Source organism: Symphodus melops, assembly GCF_947650265.1.
Source record: "Symphodus melops genome assembly, chromosome: 8".
NCBI lineage: Eukaryota > Metazoa > Chordata > Actinopteri > Labriformes > Labridae > Symphodus > Symphodus melops.
The window spans coordinates 22,449,193-22,474,923 of NC_136698.1; the positions used below are offsets into that span (position 1 = coordinate 22,449,193).

A 25,731-nucleotide genomic window follows, 5' to 3' on the forward strand; every position below is an offset into this window, starting at 1 on the left:
CTAATGTAAAATCATGAGGGACACATGTAGTGTCCTCACCCTCTAGATCAGCTCTGGGAGCTCCACGATCAAAGGATTTGATTGGTCAGTGGGCGGAGATTTTCACAGTTTGATGTCTTATCTCTAACATAACCTGCTCCGGAACATGTTAGGTGCAGCATAAGTTACCGTGGTGATATACCCAGGTAAAAAGTAATCGACCCTCGTAGGACTGAAAACCTGACCTGGCTAACCTCAAATCCTGCTTCGTCGTACAGGCCCCAGCAGTAGTTTGGTTACATCTGCCATCGCACTGATCACATGAAACAATAGTGACAACGTCGCACCAAACAGAGGAGAAACCTGAACACACTGTTAAAAGGTGCGTTTCAGGTTTGTATGAAAGGTTAAAACACACAGAAACACCTGTCTTCAAAAATACCTGCCTATGTGTGGACTAGGCCGAAGAAGACGTAACAAAATCCCATTTTCACATGTGCTCTCCTTGATGCTGCAGGACCCGGCCAAAGAAAAAGATTGGCCTCGCCCTCTCCCTCCATACAACGAATATCCTCAAGAAAAAAAAAAAAAAAGGATCCCAAGTGCCACAAATTCCCGCAGACAAACCGTGTAACATAATCCATACACAAACTCTCACAACACAGTTGGAATACACACCCCAACACGTTCAACACACACTGACTACTCTCCCATTCTCCCTCTCAATGACACCTCATAAAACACCCTCTATCCCTCCCCTTCTCTTTCTCTCTAGCCCTATCGCTCTTTTGACTTGTTTTTCTTATTTTATCTCTTTTTTTTCTTTTTTCTTTTAAGTTATTATTATATCTCGTGTAGTTCGTACTATCTGTGCTAGTTGTTGTCAGCCGATGTGTGTCGATTGAAATCTTAATATTTTGCATTACCTCATTTACTTATTTTCTATTGTATCTTATAACTGTTGTCCTATGTCTCTTCTGTTTTGTATTTTTTAAATCCCCTCTCCTTGTTTTTGTACTTTATTTGTCATGTCTCACCAGTTTGTCACCTTATTGCACCAATAAAAAATAATAGTAATAAAAAAACATTACATTATTAAGGACAGACATGTCCTGCAGAGATTATTCATGTTGCTCCTCCTTGATTTCCCTGAGCTCAAGGACGAGCAACATGCACACCTGTGCTGACTGCAGCAATCAGTCACAGGTGAATCCACTCACCCTAATTTAACCTCTCATAAAGAGGATGCGAGCCCATTGTTCAGTTTGCTCCTCTACTGACGAGACCGGTGTCTACCTTTCTTTAAATGCACCCTGAAGAAAGTTTTCAGTTAATGAGTTTCGTGTTCAATCTGTGATGTTAATACTTTATTTGGCGTTTAATGACTCCATTGTCCTTTGTTTAAAGATAACTGTGTGCTTGTTATAAATAGTTGCAATGAAAATCTAAAAAGACGCGCACATCCCTAAGGAGGCTCTGAATATACAAACAAATCATTACAGAAACACCTCGACAATGTTAAAGCTGTCATAAAAGTGCTTCATGTCAACTTTTGGTATTAGTATAGTATCAGTGAGATCAAGCCCTCATCACTTGGGTTACACCTAAAGTATTTCAATTTTACGAAAGGTTTGTTTTTTTAGAATATTCTAGCTCATGGTCTGGTTTTGCCACTCTGTAAACCTGATGGTGTGGATAGTTGTTTTTTTAGGTCAGTTATTTATGTTGGCATAGGAGGAACACAGAAATGTCCCCTTCAAACATTATGTCTAAGATAAAAATTGGTGGCTGAGAAATCTGTGGGAGTAATTAACTTGTCCACTAAATGACATGCACCAGAGTCAGTTGTTTTTTATACATGTAACGTTTCCATGTTCAGCTCGCCCCATGGAAGCAAACTGTGGTTGTTGATGTGTGTCCTCGTAGGCACAGAGGAGAGGGACGTGCCTTTCCCATCGCCGGTGGAAGGTCTTGTTATCAGTGTGCGAGCAGCTCTGTAACACCTGGCCAATCGATACTTCCCTCATTGTGTTCAAGGAGGCTTAGTGGTCGATCAATGCCGAGGCTAAACCGCACACACTGAAATACTACACAGAACCTGACCTGCATCTTTTACCCTTGGCAACCCTTGGTCTTTATGTACTGCCCTACAAGGTGGAGCAGTTGTACAACACACATAATGACACACTAATACCGTATGCAGCACGCATAGAAGTGCAACATACTGAGTAGGTAGGTTAGAAAAAAACAAATAGATGCCGTTTGCTGATAAGAAGAATCAGTTATTGGACACAAATTACTAAAGCCTGTCACAGCTCCACTGATGGGTAATGTCAGGGAGAATGGCTTTTTTTGGCTGTGGTGTTTATTTGACCTCTGGGGCTTCTTGAGCCAGCATCAAGCGGACACTGAACAAATGCAGTTTTTTTTACACTTTGGCATTGGCTTCATTTTTAAATAACCGAGGTAGCCGTTTGGTCTGCACATGCTTTAAACTCGCCCTCTGCCCGTGATTCCGTAGAGATCTGTATGGGAACGGTTATACACCATTTACTGAACTGAAATGTCACACAGCTGTTGTTCTTCCAATTATTTTACAGTTACTTATCCTCTTTAGTGTATCCAAAAGATTAAAAGCATACCTGTTTTAAAAAAAGGTGTTTTAAACCTTTGGGTCAAAGTTTAAATTGTCCCATTTTTATCAAACACTCCAAGCAGATGAGGAAAGAGCAAGTTATGTAACTTTTTCTTAACTAAAGGTCTTCTAAAATGTAACTTTAAAAGTATAAAGGTCTGAGAGGTTATGGGTCAATTAAGATAACCATCCTTTATCTTTTTCCACATCAGGTGCTGTCTGTTCTTTGCAGCTTTTCAAGGAGTCCTAGAACATGCGTTTGACTGATGGAGATGAGTCCTTCAAAGTTTTCTGTATTTGCTTTTAAGATCTAAAAGAGAGGAATTCAGAGAGTCGGTTCAGAACAACACTTAGCTGTCCGGAAGGGGAAAAAAATAGCTGTTAATGGATTTGCACTCAACAATCAGCAGTGGAGAGATTACGGAGGCTTAAAGTTAGAAGGAACAGAAAAGACTTTGAGCAACAAAAAGCTGTCATTCACTTTGGATCGAAGCCTACAGTTAGGGGGGGAAAAAAACAACTCATTTCTAATGTTCAAAGACATCGCACTCCTTTTGTGAAGGTACAAAATTTTGGAAAACGGATTTCTGGCCCGAGTTAGTCAGACAGAAAAAGGCTCAGAGTAGGTTTGAAAAACAAAGGCAAAACATTTGCTTTAAGTATCCCCCAAAGGCAACTTTTGTTATGAGCACATGTAAAATAGAGAAGTTGTGAAGGATCAAGGCACTGTGCTTTAAACAAGACAGGATTTTAAATTTTAATCTCTGAGCTGCTCATATCCTCCGGCACGATGACGAGGCAACGTCCTAATGTTTAACGCGGTGAGGGAGTGCTAATCGTGATAGTGGATGATGGCCAATCATGACCTAACAGATTTCTCGTTTTTCTCTTTCTCCTCCTCTTTCTTTCCTCTAGTATTACTATTGGGATAAGTTACGTGTTAGCAGGCAGTGAGGCGTATGCTGCTCTTCTTAACATCAGGTAAGTCTTTCAAGCACACACCTGGAACTTCTTCTCACTCTCAGTGAACGAACGAATGAATGAATGAAACCTCTATAGTCTCGAGGGGAATTTACTCTGTACCGAGAGCATAAAAACATCATATAGGTGATAAAAGACAAAGAAACCAAACTCAGTACAGCACATCAAAACCATACAACAACAAATTAAAATGCACCATTCAAGCATAACATGATTACATAAGGGATTTGAATTAGGGCCCAACCGATGCAGGATTTTAGGGAGCGATTCGGATATCGATAATAGAGAGAGAGAGAGAGAGAGAGAAAAATCCAATACATATGAGTCAAGTCAAGTTAAACTGTATTTGTTTAGCATATTTAAAAATAGCTTCAGCTGACCAAAGTGCTTTACAAGCAGTGCGTAAAAACAGAATCAAAGAATAAAAATATCAGGCGATATATTTCTTAAATTTATGAAATCTCTAGAACTACACAGATATAATATCAATATAGTAATGTACACCTATTACGTTGAACTCTAAAATTCAGTTATCAAACATTTTTGTATAGGATATATAATGAAGATAAGATTGTCACTCAACAGGAAAGTAACTGCTCATGTACGTGCATCACTGCTTGACACTCTGGAGGGTGATGGTGCTTGTTAATCCATATAGCGCCCTCAGCTGGTAAAGGAGAACTGCAAGTGAAATACAATGGAACTCAAATGAAATTGCATTTGACTGGTAAATAAATCTGGTGAGATCGATGCATTTATCTGTGATAAATTAGCTGATACCTATACTAACTTCATACATTAATATCGGCCGATTAATTGTTCTTGTCATGGTTTGGTTCTGTGTTTCATCTTGTTTTAGTTTCCATTCTTTCCTTTGTGTTCTGTTTGTTTCCTAGAGTTGATTGTTGACAGGTCTGGCTTTAATTTAAGTGGCACATTTAACAAAGTGAAAAGTGACGAGTCTGATTTGTAACAGAGAAAAAGATATGCATGTTCAGGTGGAAGTGTGCAAGTTGTACAGGTACACAGAAAAAGGAACAAATATCTTATACATATTGCACAGTGGGGAATGATATTGCACTATTGATTATTGCTCAAGGACATGAGGGGAGGGTCAGTGGTATTCATTGTGGTTATGGCTTCAGGGAGGAAACTGTCCTTTAGTGTGTTTGTCCGTGTTCTGATGGAAGCAAACGGGTTGAACAGATGAAAGCCAGGTGTGAGCTGTCCTTCACAAAGTTTAAAGTCAATGAGTTATCACTAACAATAGAACAAATAGGAAGCTGCAGCACTGAGACGCAGCCAAGGTGCATGGAAGGTAAATTACAGCAATATGGCAGACAAGTTTATTTATATAGCACATTTCAACAACGAGGCAATTCAAAGGCTTTACACAGGGCATCAGAAGCATCATCACAGAGGAGAGAAGAGAAACATTAAAATTAAAAAAAATAAAATCATTGAAATGATCAAAACATGTTCAAACAAAATTAATTTAAGGAAAAATTTAAAAAGATTTAAGTTAGTTATGGTGCTGAGTGAAAGATTAACCTCTTTATTAAAATAGGTTAACGGCAGCTATAAACAAGTGTTTTTAAATTGGATTTAAAAGAGCTGAGAGTTTCAGCGGACATTTAGTTTTCTGGGAGACTAGTCTGGGAGTTTGTTCCAGATATCCTGAGCATAGAAACTGAATGCTGCCTCACCATGTTTGGTTCTGACTCTGGGGACAGACAGCAGATCTGTACCAGACGATCAGGAGGTCACACATGTATTTTGGCCCTAAACCGTTAATTGCTTCATGAACCGGCAGCAAGATTTTAAATTCTATTAATAATATAATATCTATTCTCTGAGAGACTGACAGACAGTGTAAAGACCTCAGAACTGGACTGATGTGATCCATTTTCTTGGTTTTGGTGAGGACTCTAGCAGCAGTGTTCTGGATCAGCTGCAGTTGTCTGACTGATGTTTCAGGCAGACCTGTAAAGACACTGTTACAGTAATCAAGAAGACTGAAGATAAAAGCATGGACAAGTTTTCCCAGGCCAGGTGCTGGGACATAAGTCCTCTAATTCTTGATATGTTCTTCAGGTGATAGTAGGCTGATTTTGTAATTTTCTTGATGTGGCTTTTAAAATGAGAATAAAATACAAAAGATTCTGTGGTTTTGAGTTTTACTGATTCAAGCTGCGTGCTGACTTAGTCGCTCCTCCTTTGGCTCCAAAAACAACATCAGTTTGGTCTTTGTTCAGCAGTCATTGCTGCACAAACAAAAAGAAACACATGTTTTAAGGTGTTTTCACTTTTTGTTAGTCAAACACTTGAATGTGAATTGTTTGTGTTGTGGCCTACATGAACTCACTATCAAGTAGTTTTTTTTTTTTGTTGTTGTTGTTGTTGTTGTATAAAGTTATACAATCTTCAGAGATGATAGCTGTCCACTTCTCTGTGAGGCTCTCAAAGAACTACGTGAACTTGCTGCAATTCTTTTTAAGTGAAACAGTCATGACCACACACAGCAGAGATATTTCCTCAGGTACATATATTCACTTAATATGTTGAGGCCTTATTTTATCATTTTTGTTTTCTGTCTTATAATAAAGTGTTGTATGGTATGGTTTGACTATGCTAATGAATACTAAATCAATAATTAGCTTCTCATCAGTCTCTTACATTGTGGTTGCTACCCTCTAAATGGTAAACTGGCCTAATTGGCTGAAACGAGTTAGTGTTTAAATGCATTATCAAATGTTTGGTTTTTGGTTAAGCCTCAGCTGTTTTGTCCTCGTGACTTTCAGGGAACAACAAAGCTTTAAAGCTGCTAATTTGAATTTCTGACAAAAAATACTCATAATGAACTTCATCACAATGTTGTCCATTAAAAGCCGTTTAAGCTTTCAGCCGTCTCATAAGACTTCTTTGTAAAATGAACTTGACAACTTATGCTCATTTTTTTGTGTAGTTATAAGGGAACAAACAAACTTTTCGTGAACATTAGTATATGAATAACCCTTTGACTGTTAATCATTAACTAATCACTATTAAGCATTCCAATGCAGTCACCCACCACTGACGAAGCAGTGGGAGCCACTCAGAGTTAAATGTCTGACATAAGGACACATTGATGTGTACATGCAGTGACCATGGTTACCATGGAAATGTTTCCTGCCTCCAGCCCCCTATGTGCAAGTATAGTTTGCTAGCAAGCTAGCCAGATAACTAGTTAGCTAACAAGAATGGTTATCATCTTCATCTCTGATGCCTGCTGTAAATGTTATTAAAATATTCACACAACACGAACTACAATATGTGACGAGAAGAACACAAGATATGTAAAAATTCAGGTTAATCCGATTTTACGCTGTGAGGGGCGTGGCCTTTGGAAAAATTAAGTATATTTTCCTTGATTATAGCGCTACCATCTGGTCAATTGTATTCATAAATTATTTATAATCGCATAGCAGCATTAGCGGGAAGCTACTGCACATTATATATTCAAAGGAATTTCTGCAGGACTTTACCCCAAATTAAGGGAAGATACAATCAATGACATAATTTCAACATCAATGGAAATATTATTCAGTAAGGAATACAATCCACAGCTCACAAATATCCAAGATCCTTCATTTTCACTTAAAGAACTTTGTTGTCCTGCCTGTTTTTAGCAGCTTGCTCCCACAGTTCTTGCTGAGCCAACAGGAGCTGCTGATACTTCTCTGCACCCTCCTAAGTCTGACTCTTGTTCATTCACCTATTTCTGGGTATGTTGTTTACATGATGTTTCCATCGCATGTCTGAGAAGCCTTTGTGATCTCGGTCGAGCCTTCTCACCATGCTGTGCTGTTGGGTCAGTGTTTGGCTGTTACATCTTTTCTGTTCCCGTCATCCACTCTGAGACCCAGGGTGCTATGATCGGCTGGAATCAGCCTGTTAACAGCGCTCATCTAGTCGGTGCAAGTCTCGTTGAGCCGAGCTTGTGAAACTTATTCGAAAGAGCTGTTGTCATTGCTGCCAGCCCCTTTCAACATTCATTTTAATGTCTGCAGTAATAAAGGTGTAGTCACTGTGAAGTGCTCCCTGCTGGGTCTGGAAATACTGCACTGTTCGACCTGCAGCTGCTATCAAAATAGACACTTTGACATTCTGGCTTTAGGAGTAATACTTGACATCTGACTTTAATCTACCCAAGTTTGAAAACCATACATGATCCAAGTTAGACATCCACTCATCTAGCATGCTGCACAATGGGGGAATATGCAAGTCCAAGGTTGTCTTATTCACACCCTCACTGTCTTGTTAATATTAGCCTTCTGACAGCCTGGATTTTGTTTGCTTCACTGAACTCAAGTGGAAGTCATCAAAGCCCTTGTGACAAACTAAAGGAATGGAGACCGGAAAGTATTCCCACCTCTTGGCACTCTTCTTTTATCTGCAAATGATTAATATTAGTGCGTTAGAATTATTGTGTGGCACACAGTAGCCATTATCATTAAACTTGCAGGCGAGATTGTCTGCTAATAAAACAATTACATGGTACACATCTTCCAATGCCACGAATTATGCATGATCAGATTTTTCTATGACAAGACACTTGCCTTTGTGATGGGCTTTTATGAGTCATCTTCTCCAGACGTGCTTTTATCCTGAAGATGATCCCCTTGTAGGACATTTTATTTAGCTTATACCGTATGTCTATGGGACAGTGCGGGTGTGTCTGAGCCACACAATATTGAAACTGGAATTTGCAGTATTAGCATGCTGCTCCTGCAGCACTCTGAAGTAACTGAAGCAAGAATCGATGCAACCCTGTTAGTCTTCTCTTCTTGTTTTCTCCCCCCACCCCCATCACAGACCTCCTTTTCACTCCCCCAAGCCCATAATTACCTTTATCAGTTTAGGGGCCTAATTTATTTTGTCATGCCTCAGTAAATACTTAACCCAAATTATATAATTCAAACTCTGCAGGTTTGTTGAACCGCTTCATTGGCACGCCTGGGTGCTTCATTATCGGCCTTTTCAGGGCCAGGGGAGATGCTACGATGCCCTTTGGGAGTTGGAAGACAGGGTTACTGGAGTGAAAAAAAACCTTGGTCAGCCTCCTTTGGATAACCTCCTCTGGGGAGGTAATCGATAGGTTACTGCAGGTCTCTGCACAAAAACTCTGCTCTCAGTCCGGATGCTGTCAAATAGTGTGTGTAGGTAAGACCCCCCCACAAAGCTCCTCCAGATTAGAGGTATTAAAAACACAATTCTGTCACAATGACCAGATTATTGACAATTAATAATCATTCTCTTCGCGTTTGACAGTCTTTGCTGTCTGTCTGTCCGTCCTCTGTGTTTCATGTGTTTTCAAGCCTCTGAGCACCAGATGTTGCTTAAGTAAGTGAAAGCACTATACAGGCGTTTTGTTTGGGGGGGCTGTGGCTCAGTTGGAAGAGTCACTCGACTCTCAACGGGAACGTCAACGTTTGATCCCCAGACCCTGCAGTAACATGTCCGATGTTCTTGGGCAAGACGCTCAGCATGAATTGCTCCTTCCTGTGAACCGCAGAGTAAAAGTGTTTTGAGTAATCAGAAGACTAGAAGAGCAATATTCAGGCTCAAGTCCATTTTTGTTTGGAGATGGTATTCCGAATCAAATTGAAAAGTGTGCAAGTCTTTAGTTTTTCTTACATTTTGGATATGAAGGCTTACTGCTTGTTTATTTTCACATACTGAAGAATTGTTTGTAGTGTGTATCAGCTGTGCCCTGCACACAATTCAGTATAGTGTATACAAATTAATATAAAGAGAGAGAAATAAAAGAAACATCAACAGCTGATAATTCTAACATACAGGAATACCATCAATACACTCAATTCATTCCTGTGATCGATATTTCTCAGAAATTATACATTTTACATTTTGTCACTCACTTGTGTGGTAATTATCTGCTTAAACTATGCCTTCTAACTGTGGGACTAATGGTGTGCTTTCTCCACAGCCACATCTATGTGATCCCAGTCTTCACCTGGATTCTCACCCTTGCCATATTACTAGCTCACACAATCATCCAGCCAATCACGTCAGTGCTTACCCTGCTGAAAGGAATCCTGCTCATTGTCACAGTAAGCATTTTTCAATTTCCCTCCTTGTTTTTAATAATTAATGATAACAAGATTATAGAGCTTGTCAGCTTGGTGTGATGAGGACTCGAGTACAAAACAGATTTCAAAACTTGTTTGATGAATAATTCCTATATATATAGGCCTGGCCGATATAACTAAAAATGCTATTACCATATTTTCCGCACTATAGGGCGCACTGGATTATAAGGCGCACTGTAAATGGTCTATTTTCTAACTTTTTTCATATATAAATCACACCAGACTATAAGGCGCATTAAGCAAAACAAAACAGCCAGATAAATCAGTCAGTCAAACTTTATTAAACGCATTCACAATAAACAGTGTTCAAATGTTAATGAGCGTACCGCATTCACATTAACTCCCAGTCTTGTTCTATTGTAACACGTAAAAAACAGTCTGATGTCGTGACTGATAGCTTTGAGTTTGAAGTCCGCGTCGTAAGCGTGTCTCTTGAAAGGTGCCATTGTAGGGTCTTTATCCACACAAACTGTAACGTTATGGGGAAGCACGCGTGTATTACTCCGCGACGTAGCCATAACAACCAGAATTACCGTCATCCATATAAAAGGCGCTCCGGATTATAAGGCGCACTGTTGTTTTTTGAGAAAATTAAAGGCTTTTAAGTGCGCCCTATAGTGCTGAAAATACGGTACGATTCAAAATGTTTATCAATAATTATCAAGATAATTGTCAAATCATTATTTCTTTTAAATGTCAGTTTAAGAAACCAGATGGTTTATTTTGGTTTAATTGTTCATTATTATAAGAATATGGCAAACTATAATTGAACAGGAGCACGTCACCATAAGCTCAGTGCGCGCTGCTGGAAAGCCTGATATGACAAATCTAAACTTTTCATGCCTTGGATCCTGGTTATTTTAGTTCTTCATGTTAAGAACTATTATTATAATTATTTAGTTCAATAACCACTTATCAACCATCATAAAAAATTTGAAAATTGAGCTGTCTGTCGGCAAACTGTCAGTGCTACTTGTTCTTAAGGTGAGACACTTAGCTTAGTTTCTCTAGCTGGTTCCTTAGTTACTGATGGACACTTAACACAGCAGCCTCTACTGTCAGTGTTTGAATGGTGTCAAAGCGCTTCGAGTGTGACTCAAGTTCAAGTTCATTAACTTTATAATGGGCTGTAATTGCTGTGCTTCAGAAGTGGATCAGTTTGTATGAATACTGACAAAGCTTTTCCACTTCAATATATCTTAATCTTAAATGTAAAAAAACACTTTCTAAAATGTAATCATACAGAAAAAAGAGGAGTTTTTTCTTTATAGGGACTTGTTTCACTCAGTCTCATACAATAATATATTTACAGAGTCTTCTCTCACCTTCACGCTTCACACTGTAAACTTTCAGCTTTGTCTTCATTCACTCCTGAAAACTGTATGTCCTTTGGCCATTTTTGATGGATGTCATGTCGCCTTAACCGCTGTGTTTGCATGAGAAGTCATGCTGGCAAAATGGATGGAAGTGGGGTCGTACTTTGGTCACCTCTTGCAGAAGCTGTAGTACTTATGGAGCTCCCACTGTGTGCATGGCGGTTTTGGGCTTTTCCATGTCAGTGCTTGCCAACATCAGGGAGTGTCGGCCGCTCAGCAGGAGCGCTGAAAGGGAGTCTTTAAGTTTGGGCCAGAATACATTTAACACCATCTCTTCTTACAAGGTGACACAGCCTTTAAGGAGAGAACAGCTAGCTACAGCATTTGCTTTTTAGAGGTTGGCCAAAACTCTGTTACAGAGACTCCCTACAATACATCACTGCACAATGAAATGATTAACTGATGCGCGTTACTACATTTAATTTTCAATTAATTCAGACTAGGGTTGGGTATTGTTTTTTTTTTCCAATACCAGTGCTTAATTGATTCTATTAAAACAAACTAACAGAAACTAAACTAAAAGGAACCTAAATGTGTCAGGTCCCCTATGCCATTGTTATGCCATTCCACCTTTCAGAAGGGATGTCGCAGTAACTCGAGTAAATGCTAACACAGATCTCCACACTTATTACTATTCCCCTCTCTTTCGCTCTGCCACTGTTTGTTGCTGAACATGTCTTCATTACAATGACCCAAGGACAGAGGTTAAATATTTCTTCTAAGTCCTTTAACAATTTTCCTTCACACTCAATGTACACTTATTCAGTAATGTAGAAGTTGATGAGCTGATGTTTTATTTATATAACAAGAGACTGTAATCCTTGTTAATTATAGTCTCATGCTACTGAAAGAAAGGTTATACATTTGAACAGTACTTAGTCAGAAACCATCAAACGATTTATAACCGTTCTGTTGGAAACCCTGTGGTGAACATTGGGCATTGATTGTATAGAATTTAAAAAATTTACAATTTATCAGTTCTGTTTAGCCCTCTTATCTGAATATGGTCATTTTTTGCTCTAAATAACCAACATGGTGACTTTAAAAATGCAACACAACGGGTACTGCAATCCAAATTTCAAAACACTGAAGAGGGCTCTCTTGCCCCCTCGAGCTGACGTGCACGCAGGTTGGGATGTTGGGATGGGCATGGGGTTTTCTCAATAACTGAAGGCTGTAAACGAATACTTTTGCATGAGAAATGTACCATGTTGACGCACTCCTCTTCCAACGGTGCCAGGGCCAAGGAAGTGTCAGGTCATGTTTACCTACCAGAGTTAACAGGAATTTTTGTAGTGGTTGCTCCTTGTATTTTTTCTCTTACCTTTGGATTTATTCAGTTGAAACTTATTTTGGACTGTTCATTGTTGAGGATGTTCAAAGGCATAAACTTCAGTTTCTGACTTTTTTTTTTTTGTTTTTTTTTGTTTTAATAAATAAATCACTTAGACTATTTGTGCCTGCTACCTTTTTTTTTTTTTTTTTCTTTCTTTCTTTTGCGACTGTGACAGAGTGCCTGCCTGTTCGGCTGTCCCGAGGAGGGTCTGATGGTAATCACGCTTTAGAGAAGAGTGGAACAACCTCCCTCACAGAAAAAAAACAAAAAAAAAGAGTTGGCTTATTATCAAAATGAAACCTCCCTCCCCAAAGCCACGGTTTGGTTGAGGCTGTACAAAAAATGCTGTCGATACACCAACATCAGATCAGTGACTTTGTCACTCCAGCTCAGCAGGCAGCCAGTAGACCATGCATGACTCATTGGAGGATCTTCTGTCCTTGAAAAACAAGAGAGCAAGGAAGGATTGATATTCAGTTGATTGAACAAAAAACACTACAATAGTCTCATGAACAAACACAAGCACACACTCCATAACCACACAATGGTGTTGGTTGAATTTTGGAGTTTAGAGATATAATGTTATCTTCAAATAGAACCTTTGAATCTGTTTTTTTTATGTTGGGACATTGTTTCATCTCTGCCCTATAGGTGGAGACATTAACACAGAAACTCACTCACAGATATCCACCTGAACACACGATATGAAAGAAATGTGTCCTCAAGCTAAGACCCAAAGGCGTTAAGATTTAGAGGTTCACTTGTGGAGCAGGGCTCTGAGAGCCATTCCCTGTACTCTGCATCAATAAGAGAGAGAGAGTGGGGCGGGCAAGGCTGACTGCACCAGAATAAAACACTATCGTCGAGCTACAGCCATTTATGGCCCAGCAAATGTGATTTTTCTCTTTATGGCTGAAATATTAATGTTTCTATTTTGGTATACTTAGAAAGAAAACAGCAATTTCTAGGTTCTGAGCTGCCAAGATAGAAGGGGCGAAGAGAGAGAAAGAGACCAGGGGATTTAATAAGTGATGTCATGGCAAATAAAAGGGGGAGAAGTATGACCTTCTCTCTGTGACTGCTCCCAAGTATCAAAGCCAATGTCGCTGACAAAAATTTCTGATGGATTTTCCCCCTCATCTTTTAATATACAACTCTTACTGAGAAGGCATCCCTTGATGTATTTGATAATACAGTCTTACATCATTCTTTAAGAGGTATCAAACAGTCCAGGGTGTATCCCGCCTCTTGCCCAATGACAGCTGGGAGTGGCTCCAGCCCGATGGATATCATGTATGGCCAAACTGGAAGCCTTTCAGTATTATCCTTTGCACCCGACCAGGGATTGGATGAAGTAAAAAGTTGACCCTAAAAAACTTTTTCTTTTTTTTTTTTTTACATTAAAATGTGAAAATGGCTTTTAAGGTGTTAACTAGCATTTCCGAACATTCACCAAACAAAATCAATGCTGGCGTCTCTTTGATTGCCTTCACTTCACAGGAGTATAATCCTAAATAAAGCAGTCAATGATTTATTCCAAACTGCAAAACACTGGCCTCAGGGAGATGTTTCTCCTCTGCAGAAAAAAAAGAAAACACACTTTAAGAAAGCCAAAGTTGGATTGGTACACGCAGCTCCTTTTTAAGTCAACTTTATGAAAAGTAAATGAGAAACCTTGGCAGTAAACAACTTATGAAGTTGACTGATGTTTTGAGTAGGATTTAAATCAGAGTTTGTCGGAGGCAGGGTGTAGGACGCGTAAGCAGCCCCCAGGGCAGCTTTGTTGATTGGGATTGATTCTAGTGAGACGAAGGCCAATGTAAGCAGCGTGATGGGTTTCAGACTGGCACATCAGCAGCTTGTTGTTTTTTGGACCTTAATAATAGAACTCCTTCACGTCACTGCATCCTTTACATATTCGATACGGTGTTAGTATCATGGAAACTTCTGCACAGTCTGGGTCCATCAGCAAATATTTAATGATCAGACGAGGTGTGTGGTTTAAACAGCACCTGTCACACTTCCTGTTAGTGAGTGTGCAGTGTCTGTTGGACCCATTAGTTCTTCATGACAATATTGTTAATACTGTTGTAACTTGTTTAATGTAAGTGATGAACAAATCTTGGGAGCGCCGATAGCCTAGCGGTTAGGTCGTGTGCCCCATATACAGAGGCTGTCGTCCTTGTTGCAGTAGCTGTGGGTTCGAATCTAACCTAGGCCCTTTGCTTCCTGTCGTGCCCCAATCTCCCCTTCCAACATTTCCTGTCTCTCATCATGGCTGAAAAATAAACCCCCTGGAAACTTTAGAGCGTGCATGAGTTTTTCTTTTTTTTTTTTTTTTTTTTTTTAATAATAATAAACTTTATTTTCCAACAAGTCCTCCAACCTATACGACCGTAGAGGTCGTCTGTCACGTAATACGACCCATAGGTGCGTTTCCTAAATTAGCGCACCTCCCGGTGAACGGAGAAATGCCAGTAAATCGTCACCCTGCACCGTCACACTGCTTGATGCGCTTACCAAGGTAAGTGGTAATTAAGTAGTCTTTTGGGAAAATAGTTAGCGAGCTGTGTTAGGGTTAGGGGTCAAACGTCATTCGATGACGAACACACATTCACCAGATCAAAGATCATTTATACGTCCGCTCGAGGTTGCTTGACTCTAAAACGTAAATATGAGTCGTTTGTTGGTGGAGCACACACTGTTATTTTCATAGAATAGGGCAGGAATTAGACCACTCAGGTGTCAGACACTTTGGCCTTATACGGCACGTTTTATGAAAGCTTAACTTGCCTTGATAAATACATAGCTTGTTAAGAGGACACAAAGCTCCACATATCTGACATCTCCGCCCTGCTACTGGAAACTGCAACAACTACATTCTTATAAAGAAAGTATCACCTGCATTCACCCTCCACCTCTTGAAATAAGTGTTCTTTTCTTCTTTTGTCCCTTTTTCTCTTTTTCATTTTATCCAATCAATGCGCTTCTCCACAGATTCTTTTCACCTGACATCTGAGCTGAATAAAATAATAGCAGAGCCTATAATGAAGTTGAAACACCTTGATAAGAGCCCTATTCAACTATCATGAAATAGTGAAGCTTTTGCATCAACCACACAGCGATGTGGATGAACACACCCGCATACACCCACTTTTAAATGAATCTCAAGCACTGAGCTGTGGAATTGTGTTTGAAGGTAGATTATTCACGGAGAATCGACTACAATTTCACGGCTTTCTGGAAATAATTAGCGTGACATTTATTCAGGCTTTATAATTGGTTAAGACTCCAGACCCTCACCTCTAATAAAGTTGTCATTGAACCTTTAATGCCGCTGGCTCCCGTGACAGCAGGGGGTTTATTGCAGGTTGCTACTCAAATCATTTGGAAGGGGATAATGCAGTTAGGGCGATGGTGTGTGCGTGTGTGGCGAGTAGGTAAGTAAAACGTTGTCAGGTTGCGCTGGCTCAAGACCTAATGAAACCGCCTGAAAGCGAATTGGCCAATTAATCAGTGATTTCTAAAAAGCCCCCCCTGATAAAGTCCATCTTAAAAGCATTTGCAAGAAAATGGGTCTCTTACTTAAGTCATTAGAGCCAATCATCTTGTCCTCCTCATCAAGACATATTTCTTTTTTTAATTTTTTTTAATTTTGACCAATTATGTCTTATGGGGGGGGGGGGGGATTTTATTCAGCCGATGCCAGACAAAAGAAGACCAATGGCTGACAAACTTATTGTTAACAGTCACGTTTATATTCTAAGAGCAGATTCAGCCTACAGTTTGTACTTGTTAAGGTTCGTCACAGATAAAACCTGCTCCCATGTTGTCACAGTGTCTCTGATGCAAACTGTTCTCTTTGGGTATTTTAGTGACGATCAAATGTTTCCAAATCAACAGACGTGAACTGTTTTCCTTCAGCATTGTTCACTGTGGTCTGATCAGCTCTGATCTGATATGATCATGGAGAGATGTCAGAGTGCGGTGGCTGCCACTGGCAGCGCCCCCTGAGCTAGTGGGGGGCTTGCTCAAGGGCACCTCAGCAGTGCTCGAGAAGTAGTCTAGCACCTCTCCAGCTATCAGATCAACTTCCATATGTGTGGTCCGCATCAGGACTTTAACCGGCGACCCTTTGGTTTCCAACCCAAGTGATCTACTGCCAAACATTGAAGTTAAGACGGGAGAAACGAGTAACAAGTGTGCAGCGATGTGCTTGTGTTTAAGTTGGGAACTTGTGAACAATCAAAAGTAAAGAAATATCGCTCATTCAATCTCTCTCTAAAACCGGCATTGTTTCTCAGGTTACAGATGTTTAGCCTGTTTCCTGATGCAGAGTAATGCCGGAGCAGCCCGGCCATAGTCTTTTTTGGTGTTTATATTACCCTTTACTTTTGGTCATTCTTCAAAGATTTTAACACAATTAAGGTAAAAATACGTATTACAAATATTTAAATTATGAACAATTTCAAGATATTTCTTCCTAAAACATCTTGAGTGCTGCATGTTTGACAGTCCTGGTTTATACCCAAATGAATGAAAGTAATTGTTTCAAAAAAAAAAGTGAGAAAGTTGTAACATTTTAATAAAATGTCAAGAAGTTGTTTAATAGGTAATAAGAAAATTAGGGATCACATTTAAGAGGGAATAAATTGGAGGTTTTGAGAATTAAGTTGTGTGATGTCATTTTAATCTGTAGTAGCATCAGAAGAGCAGCAGCTGCTTGTCTGAAAAAGAGAAGCGTGGCTCATCTCATGAGGTTATACTTTCGAAAAGGTTTCACAAATAAGGAAATACTTCCTCGTGTGTATTTAGTAACACATGACTGAGAATGAACTTTCTGATTTAAGGGCTCTAAATATCACATTGTGTGTTGGGACAGATATGAAACTACAAATTCTTTTAGCACAACAATGTCTCATTGTCATAAAATATCAGGAGCCTGAAAAGATGCTGAGGCTTTTCTGGAGAAAGATGCCCACTGACTTGGAGGAAATTGTCTTTTTGAGGGTTCCCCTTCATCAGTTTTATGCTGGCAGATCACTGCTCGTATGATACTACCTTTCAGAATAATAATTTTAACCAAAGCCTCATTTAACTTGAATTACAAATTTAATATTGTAATTTCACAACTTCATTCTCATAAACCTGCAACTTAAATTTGGAAAATTTACAATTTAATCTTGAAAGGTTTTTTTATGTGGCCTTAATACTATGTTGTAAAAGAGATACTTGCTACAGAAAAAGTTAGTATGAAATATCTATCTGGGTTTAAATGTTTCAGTCAGTCCTTTACTTTGTGTCCAGCTTTGGACGAGCAGCTGAGGACTCGGTTATTGACTGAGGTCGTCATTCTTCAGCCAGTACATCATGACTATTCAAGCATACGTGCCAAAGTAAAGAACAATGAATACATGTATTGATTAAATACTTTCAGTCCATTTGCTGTATGTGAGAAGGAACAACATGTGATCAATGTGAATACTTTGAAAGATTATTGAACCATCTTTTCCATCTTTGTCCTTGAGTGTCCTATAATTTATTATTTAGTATGGAGCCACTATTCCTCTGGCTGGTTTGTGCATTTAAAGGAAGAATATTTGAACATAAACACAACAGAAATCCAGTATATCATCTGTAAATGTCTCTCTGAGTCCTGGCGGTCTACAAAGAGTAAGACGCTCAAGTTCCACTGGCTGTGTTGTTGTCCGAGCTGTGTTTAAAAGATGTTTACATGGAAAGGACGGCCTTGAACATAAAGCTGTTCTAGTCAAGGACTAGAGAAAAGAAGTGTCTTTAGATCCCGGCCATTCTGTGTCACTTTATGTGCAATATGAAGCTACGAGTTAACCAAAGTGTGCTAACATTAGCCTGCTAACGAATTAATGCAGGACACAGGCAGCATGAGCAAAAGACAGTTTTGTCCGCTGCTTGAGCTTAATTCTGCTGTGTTCTACTTGAGAACTCATTTGTGCAAGCTCGAGTGGAGAGGGGTTGGAGGCGTGCCGCTGGAGGACAGCAGACGCTTCAGAATAGAGGTGTCGACAATCAGCAGTTTGTTGTGGTTTAATGCTGGAGCTCAAGGGCGCCACCTACTGGATCAAAGTGTTGCACATTCTTCCTAACTTTTTTTTTTTATTCTTCCTGACACCTTTATGCTGAAATGTTAGTGTTAATAAGATCCAAAGATTCAGTCCCCATGTTTAACAACGCTGACATTCATTTGTTTTTGTATTACTGCCACTGTTTTGTTTGTTCTGTTGAAGAGGGATTTATTTAGCCGTCTGCTTGAGGAACACTTTGAGTTTCATCTCCTGCCATCCTGTTGATACAGAACACTTGTGTGTTTGTGTGTGTGTGTGTGTGTGTCCCAGGTGGCTGTGACATTTGCAGTGGGGTCAGAAGTTGGCCTTCAGAGCAGCAGTGACTTCAGTCAGATGGGGAAACCTTTCCTAATGGGCACGGTGGCTCTGGGTGAGTATCGGCTTTGTACTGTCTTTCTTTGTGTCTTCATCTTTTACCCTTTATCCCCACTCGATTCTTTTTTTCAATATAAGCTCCCTCTTTTTCCTTTTTTCCCCATCAAAAAATACTGAAAGTGATATAAGAGTTACTCCCTGCCAACATTTGGAAAACTCACCATAACATTTGATGTAGAAAGGCTGCTATCACACCAGGCGTTAGACTCCTGCAGCCGAACGATTGAGGGGGTTTCTAAATCTTTCAATTTGTCTTCTTTTCTTGTCATGATACAGGGGATCTTTTACCATGAAGGTTTGCTGAGAGGTTTTGCTAGTTAGCCATCTGGTCCACATGTCAGCTATATGTTGAAGATGAATAATACCACTTCAAAAACATTCTCTTACCGTTTTCCAGATAAAATCTAAATGTTTTTCTTGTGTCAGTTCTCTCTGATATGAGAGTCTGGGTTGAGCATTAGTTAGTTGAAACTGTTGAGTAATTTAAGGATCCATTAAAGAGGAATCGAATGGCAGACTTCTCCCAGTATGTGTCACTGACCTTCTTTGTATCAACAGGAGGGATTATCAATGTGATGCCTCTACTCTTCTCGCAGATCTCACACAACAAAACCCAGGTAAATATTGCTCTTATCTTTATTTGGCATTTTCTGAGGATTTGTAGAGCTTGCAGATAAATTCAGAGACGAGTGAAGATGCACTGTGTCGAGCAGTGAAATGCTGAGATGCTGCGGTGACCTCATGGCCGACCGTGTCTCACTGCGAGCGAATGACTGGCTGCACTGAGCTAATAAAGAACGACCCTGCCTGCTGTCTGGGTCGTTCTTTATTGGACAATTCAGGTTACTTTGAGCCAACAGCTCCTTCCTGGTGTTATTTTTTAAATGGGCTGCATCTTAAAATGTAACCGAACAAGTCAGGTACATCAAAATACTAGAAGGAGCTGGGTGTTACCAGTTAAAAAGGTGCTAATAGACGAGAGCATAACTAAAAAAATCAATCAAACGTCAGTGATGAAAGTCCTTGAGGTAATAATGACATATGTACGTTTTATCATGTAGTCATTTCACAAAAGGTCACAGGCTCCTTGTCCGATGACTTGTTCACATAAACCTGACGTGCTGGTCTGTTTAATGAGGCTTCTCCAGTAACATTTAACTCTTGCACGTCATATTTTCACTTTCCTTGCGCTGTTTTCTGGAGCTCGACCGATTTAATCGATCAGCTGATATTATCTCATCTTGTGACTATTGGTGTCTGTTAAGTTTAATGCAGGTATGCACCAATATTACTTGATTCATCCACCTGTCAAATGGCATTTAATGAGACTTTAATTACACGAGCAGTTCACGCAGGAATTCATGTACATAAGCAGATACTTTCCAGTTGAGTGGCCGTCGGGTCTTCATGATAAATCTTTTCCACAAGTGTTTGATAACTGTCACTGTGACTGTTATCCTTTTGCACTACTCACCACTGCACTATTATCTTATTTAGTCTTATACTCATTAGTCTTTAATTGTTTATGTTTAGCTAATTGTTAATATTTCATGTTTACGTTGCACAGAGGGTTAAAGTTAAAATTCCTTTTGTGTAAAACATACCTGGCCGATGAAGCTGATTCTGATAACTGCATCTAAGGGATCAGTACAGTAAATGTGGACATTTATATCTATCTCTACAGACTTCATAGATCTCAGAAAGATATCGACTAATATACTGGCAGCAGATTTTTTTTTCCTATTATCGTTATCAGACCCAAAAGTCTCATAACAATAATTTTTAGTTGAAATCACTTTGACAGTAATGAAACTTTTCTGCCTGTGCCAAGCTCATTTTACCATTTTTAAATACCTAATATTCAAACAGTTAAAATGTGCACGAAAGCATGAAGATTAAAATGCTATACTTAGTAAACCAGTACAGTATAGATCCTCAGATCACTGACTGCAAACCAGCCACTCTGCTGCTCCAGTTTCACAAGTTGTTTGTCAGAAGAACCACCTCTGCAACATCTACATTACTACCCCCATGTGCCTCCGCTACAACACAACAAAATGTTTTATTACCCCTGACATGAGTAGTGTCTTTGGAGATGGATTGGTACAAATATTTAGAATAAATAAATCAAGTTTCTCATCTCTCAACAAGCATTGGTTCGGTGCTTCCATGACCACATGTAGCGTGATGACACATACTGTGTAATGTTTTCATGAAAGTCAGCTTTAACTCTGCCACAGTAGGACGTTGATCACCTTGTTGTGTTTTCTTTTTGTCCAGATTCTGTGGTTCAGAAGAGCAGTGCTGGCAGGTCTGACAACCTGCACGGTGCTCAACATCCTCTGGTAAGAACTTTACCCTCTTCATATTCTGCTCTTCACCTCCTTTATTTGTCAGACAAATTATTCATAGAGCCCGACATCGTGTATCACACGTGTTTCTAAATGGGATCCACATAATGTACAAACACTGGCCTGCCACGAACATGTGCCTAGCGTTAATATCAAGAGTCGGGGCAAACATAATGAAAGTCACACAGTAAGTCCGACTGCAATCATAAGAAGTCTGGGTGTAGAGCAATGACAAGTTACCAAAGCCATCATTGACATAACGAAAGCTAAAAACTCAGGATGCTTTGAACATGCAGAGGAGCTTAGATCAGTCCAGAAAATAAGAAGTCGTCAGTTGTATCCATCTTTTCAGGATGAACTGATTTAATATTGTGGTTAGCTTCAACATTAAATCCTCATATCCTGATTTCTGTCTCTTGCAAGTCAGATATTTTCATCCTTACATTACAATAAAGTCACTTTTCTAGAAGTGTCTTGCATCTCATTGTCGTAAACTAGATATCTCTTTAATACCTGTCAGGAGTATTTTTAAATTGAACACAAATGTCTCCTCAGGCTGCATGGTGGTGCTCTGGTTAGTTTCCTGGTTTGAATCACCGTTGGTCATGGCTAATTAATTGTGCTCGTGTTTGATTGTGTTATTTTTGAGTCCTCTGTTAGGTGACCTCGAGTGTCATGAAAGGCGTCCTTGAAATAAAATGTCATATTATTATGTCCTTTCTGTGTGGAGTTGTTCTCTCCCTGCATGCGTTGTTTTTTTTGGCTCCCTCCGGGTCTAAAGACATGTTTCATTTCAAAATGTGGATGGATGGATGCACAGATGTCTTGCCTGGAATCCAGAGTGAACTTATCGTTTTCCAGAGGTTAGGGTCACTGTAAAGTCGTGTGTTTCAGTCCTGTGAACATCAATAATCAGCCCTTTGGGGGGAAATCTCTTCTATTCATTTTTACTACATCTTATCCCATTTTGTTGATGCTGTCCGTGGTCATGAGAGGACTCTTTCTACTCGCTCTTCCCTTGGCATCAGTGTGTCTTCTGCTGAAAGGTCCACTGATGACCACTGTCTCTGTTTATCCATCACCATGTCCTCAGTCACTAACAGAGCTTCATTGTCACCCTGTCGGAAGCACACGTGGATGTTAAGCACAACTTGACCATTTTTGATTTTTGATGGTAGTAGTTTTGAAAAGGCCAATATCACTGTGGGCTCGATTTATTTATTTATATTTGGGGGGGGGGGGGAATCATGTTATAGAATATCTAAGCAAAGAAAACAAAATACACTTTGGCAGTTTGTCTAAATCTGCAATGGCAGTGTTTGTCCCGCAGGAGTGCATCTGATGCATCGCCTCCCAGGGGAGTGAACACAGGACACTGGGTTATTTTTGTGAACACATTTCACAACCTCTCCACAGGCAGAGGATGGAGCCTCGAGACAGGACATTTAAGGACGGTCGGCTTTGTTTCAGGCACAGTTATCATTCTGTTTACGATACTGTGGTGTTGAGGCCACAATAAGCAGGTCTGGATTGATCAATATTTATAATCCTACCATTAAATAGTTTCACTTTACATCTTTGTGGTTGTTTATGGAATTGTTTGCATCTTTCTGAGTCTTTAGTGCTTTTATTTGCATCATGGGTTTAGTGTTAATCTATAGAACATGTTCTTTAGAAATTTGATTCACAACTTTTGAATCAAGGTTTGGACATTCAGTTAATGAAGCTCCTATAAATCGATAGTTTACAGACCAGCAATGTAGTTGGACGATAACATTAGTAAGTAACGTTTATTTATCGAGCACCTTTCACAGACAAAGATCACAAAGTTTACTTTACAACAATAAAAGGTGAGTAACAGTTAAGTACAGAAACAGCATAAACAAACATACAATCAGTAAAATAGATAAAAAGTAGAATGAAACAGCTACTGGTCAACCAAAAGCCTGTATGAATTAAAGTGTTTTTAACTGCCTCATAAACATTTCACAGGAGTCAACCGATCTAAAATTTAGAGGAAACACATTCCACAGCTTCGGTGTGAGAACTTGAAAAGCGTGGTCACCACGGGTTTTGTAGTTTGACTGTGATTCGGCAAGGAGTTGAATTCGGCCGGACCTAAGAGCTCTACTGGGGGCATACGGGTGGATAAGATCGGCAATGTACCCAGGAGTTTGACCACACAAAGCTTTAAAAGTGAGCACCAGTATTTTAAAATGAATCCGATAAGAGATAGGGAGCCAGTGAAGGGAGGGTAGGACAGGGGTGATGTGGGATCTACGGTTTGTTCCTGTTATAAGGCAAGCAGCTGCATTTTGAATATTCTGAAGGCGGTTTAAAGAAGACTGACTAAGACATTAAAAAGACTGTTACAATAATCTAAATGAGATGAGATAAAAGCATGTATCTAGTCATATCTAGTTCCACCTTTGATACCATACATTTAAGTTTAGCATGAGACCGCCCTGCTGGACAGTCTGGGAGCAGGTCACCACTTAGCGCAGAAGCAGGACCCTCTGAGAGCTTCTGCAGATGTTTGAGGGGAGTGGACACTTACAGCAGCAGCAGCCACTGCTGTAAAGGAAATCTGTTCCAGACAGAAAGGAAGCCGTCTGGCATGAAAGCCGATGACAGAGGAGGCTCGATGCGCCAGAGAGCATGGAGCATCCACAAGCTCTCAAAACTTATTCAGCAGCTGAAAAGCTTGTAGAAAGTTGCACATTTGAACCAACCTCAACATAAAAACAAGCCTGAGTGCACTGCAGACGGTCATCAGACTGCACAGCAGTCCTTTAAGCTCATCCTCTTCAGTAAGATATCACTTCTTCAATGTTGATTGATTCAATCATGTAGATATCTACGCGTGCACATATGGACTGAAGGATATGGGCAAAACTGGCATTGTGATATTGTCCGTCTGCGATATGTTGCAGAATGAAAAACTGTGCGATAATATTCAATCCTGTCAACTGATATGAAGTGCGATAAAGAAGCTAGAATTGAAGACAAAGTATCAACATTTATTTTGAGCTATTTGCAAAAGGTTTCTCCATCAAATCCAAATTTAAAGATGACTTAAACAACAATAACCAATCTGAGCGTAGCTGACAGTCTGTGCTGACTGTATTAGAGCATGGCTGTAATGAACAGGCGTCCGTTCAGCAGGGGAAGTGTTAACACGTCGTGCGCAGACAGCACGTGTGATGTATTGGGATGAATTCAAACATTTGCGATGTGTTTTGCAAATACTCATGTTGCGACCAAATTGTCATATTGTGCAGCCGTGTTTGCGCCTTTAAAAGCCTTTTAGTGACAAATAGCTTTGTTCTCTTAAGTTATCCTTGGCAAATGAATGGTCCTCATCGTGGTTGGTGGTATATTTTCTACATCACTAAATCTTGAAATTGGTGGTTTCCCGAGCACTGCTGAGGTTAGCCCAAGGCTGCAATCTCAGTTCAGATGCCACAGCCCATTTAAATTCCTGCTGTGCAACTTATTTCGATCGTATTGTTAAAACAAAAGGAGACTTTTGGACGTTGCTGGAGTGTTAAAATAATAAACGAAATGGCAGGCACATTTTGAACCACAGTCTGCTGCAGTGCAACATGAGATAAGTCTTTGCACACCCGTGACAAATTTCACTGAGCTATACCCAACAATTGGCTTTCTCTGACCTTTGGTGTACTTTACTGATCAGCTTCTGGCAAAACAACTTACAGCGGCTCCACACAATAAGTCTCCCTCCTCTGGGATACTTCTCTGAGATTTATGAGCTTCAGGCTGCATTTTTTTTCCTTTTGTGTCCAACCTACACACCGCATTGTGAGAGCAGCGCTCCGTGGAAAAGCAATGCTCTATTATGGCTGGGGTTTTTTTTCACAGGGGAGCTGCATTTATCGATTCATGATAACATTTCAGAACGATTTCAATTCTTCGTAAACAGGCTTCACTTTCTCTTGGCCCTTTGGCCAAAACATGCACTGCAAAAAAAAAAAACCCTTTCCCTTTTAGTTCAGTCAATACAGCGCTAGATAAGCCTACAACGAAGTGTTCTGCTCCCCTTGAATTCACCCTCTGACTGCTTTTTGGATACAAACACACCGTAGATGGACGATGGTGTACTTTAACTACTGCATCCACTTTTATTTAGTCACTCTAAAGAGACTCTTTTCAATGCAAGAGGAACTATCAATGCTATTTAAGTTCCCAACAGCAGAGGATCTGATTTTTATTCACAGCTGAGCTGCATCATGGCCCGGCCCTTTTTCATTTAACGAGAGCGATGATCGGCCCCAAAAAACCAGCCCAAACCCCCCCCTCCTCCTCCTCCCCCTCCTCCTCCTCGGCCCGTCTCATCTACTGTATTTATGGACCGGAGCCCAGTAAAACCTGACTTTTGTTTTAATAGTTTACATGTGTTAATGAAGTGATGAGATTTTAAAGAG

The 25,731-nt window shown here is 39.9% G+C and overlaps 1 protein-coding gene across 1 annotated transcript in view; it reads left to right on the forward strand.

Moving 5' to 3' along the window:
* The window catches only part of LOC306827927 (uncharacterized protein), a 69,518-nt gene that overhangs the window by 23,269 nt on the left and 20,518 nt on the right, over positions 1-25,731 (forward strand). Inside the window, exons 7-11 of the mRNA XM_079350050.1 lie at positions 3,530-3,595; positions 9,582-9,705; positions 18,831-18,930; positions 19,494-19,552; positions 21,216-21,280. Of these exons, the coding sequence (XP_079206176.1) occupies positions 3,530-3,595; positions 9,582-9,705; positions 18,831-18,930; positions 19,494-19,552; positions 21,216-21,280 (414 nt within the window). The remainder of the gene's footprint in view (positions 1-3,529; positions 3,596-9,581; positions 9,706-18,830; positions 18,931-19,493; positions 19,553-21,215; positions 21,281-25,731) is intronic.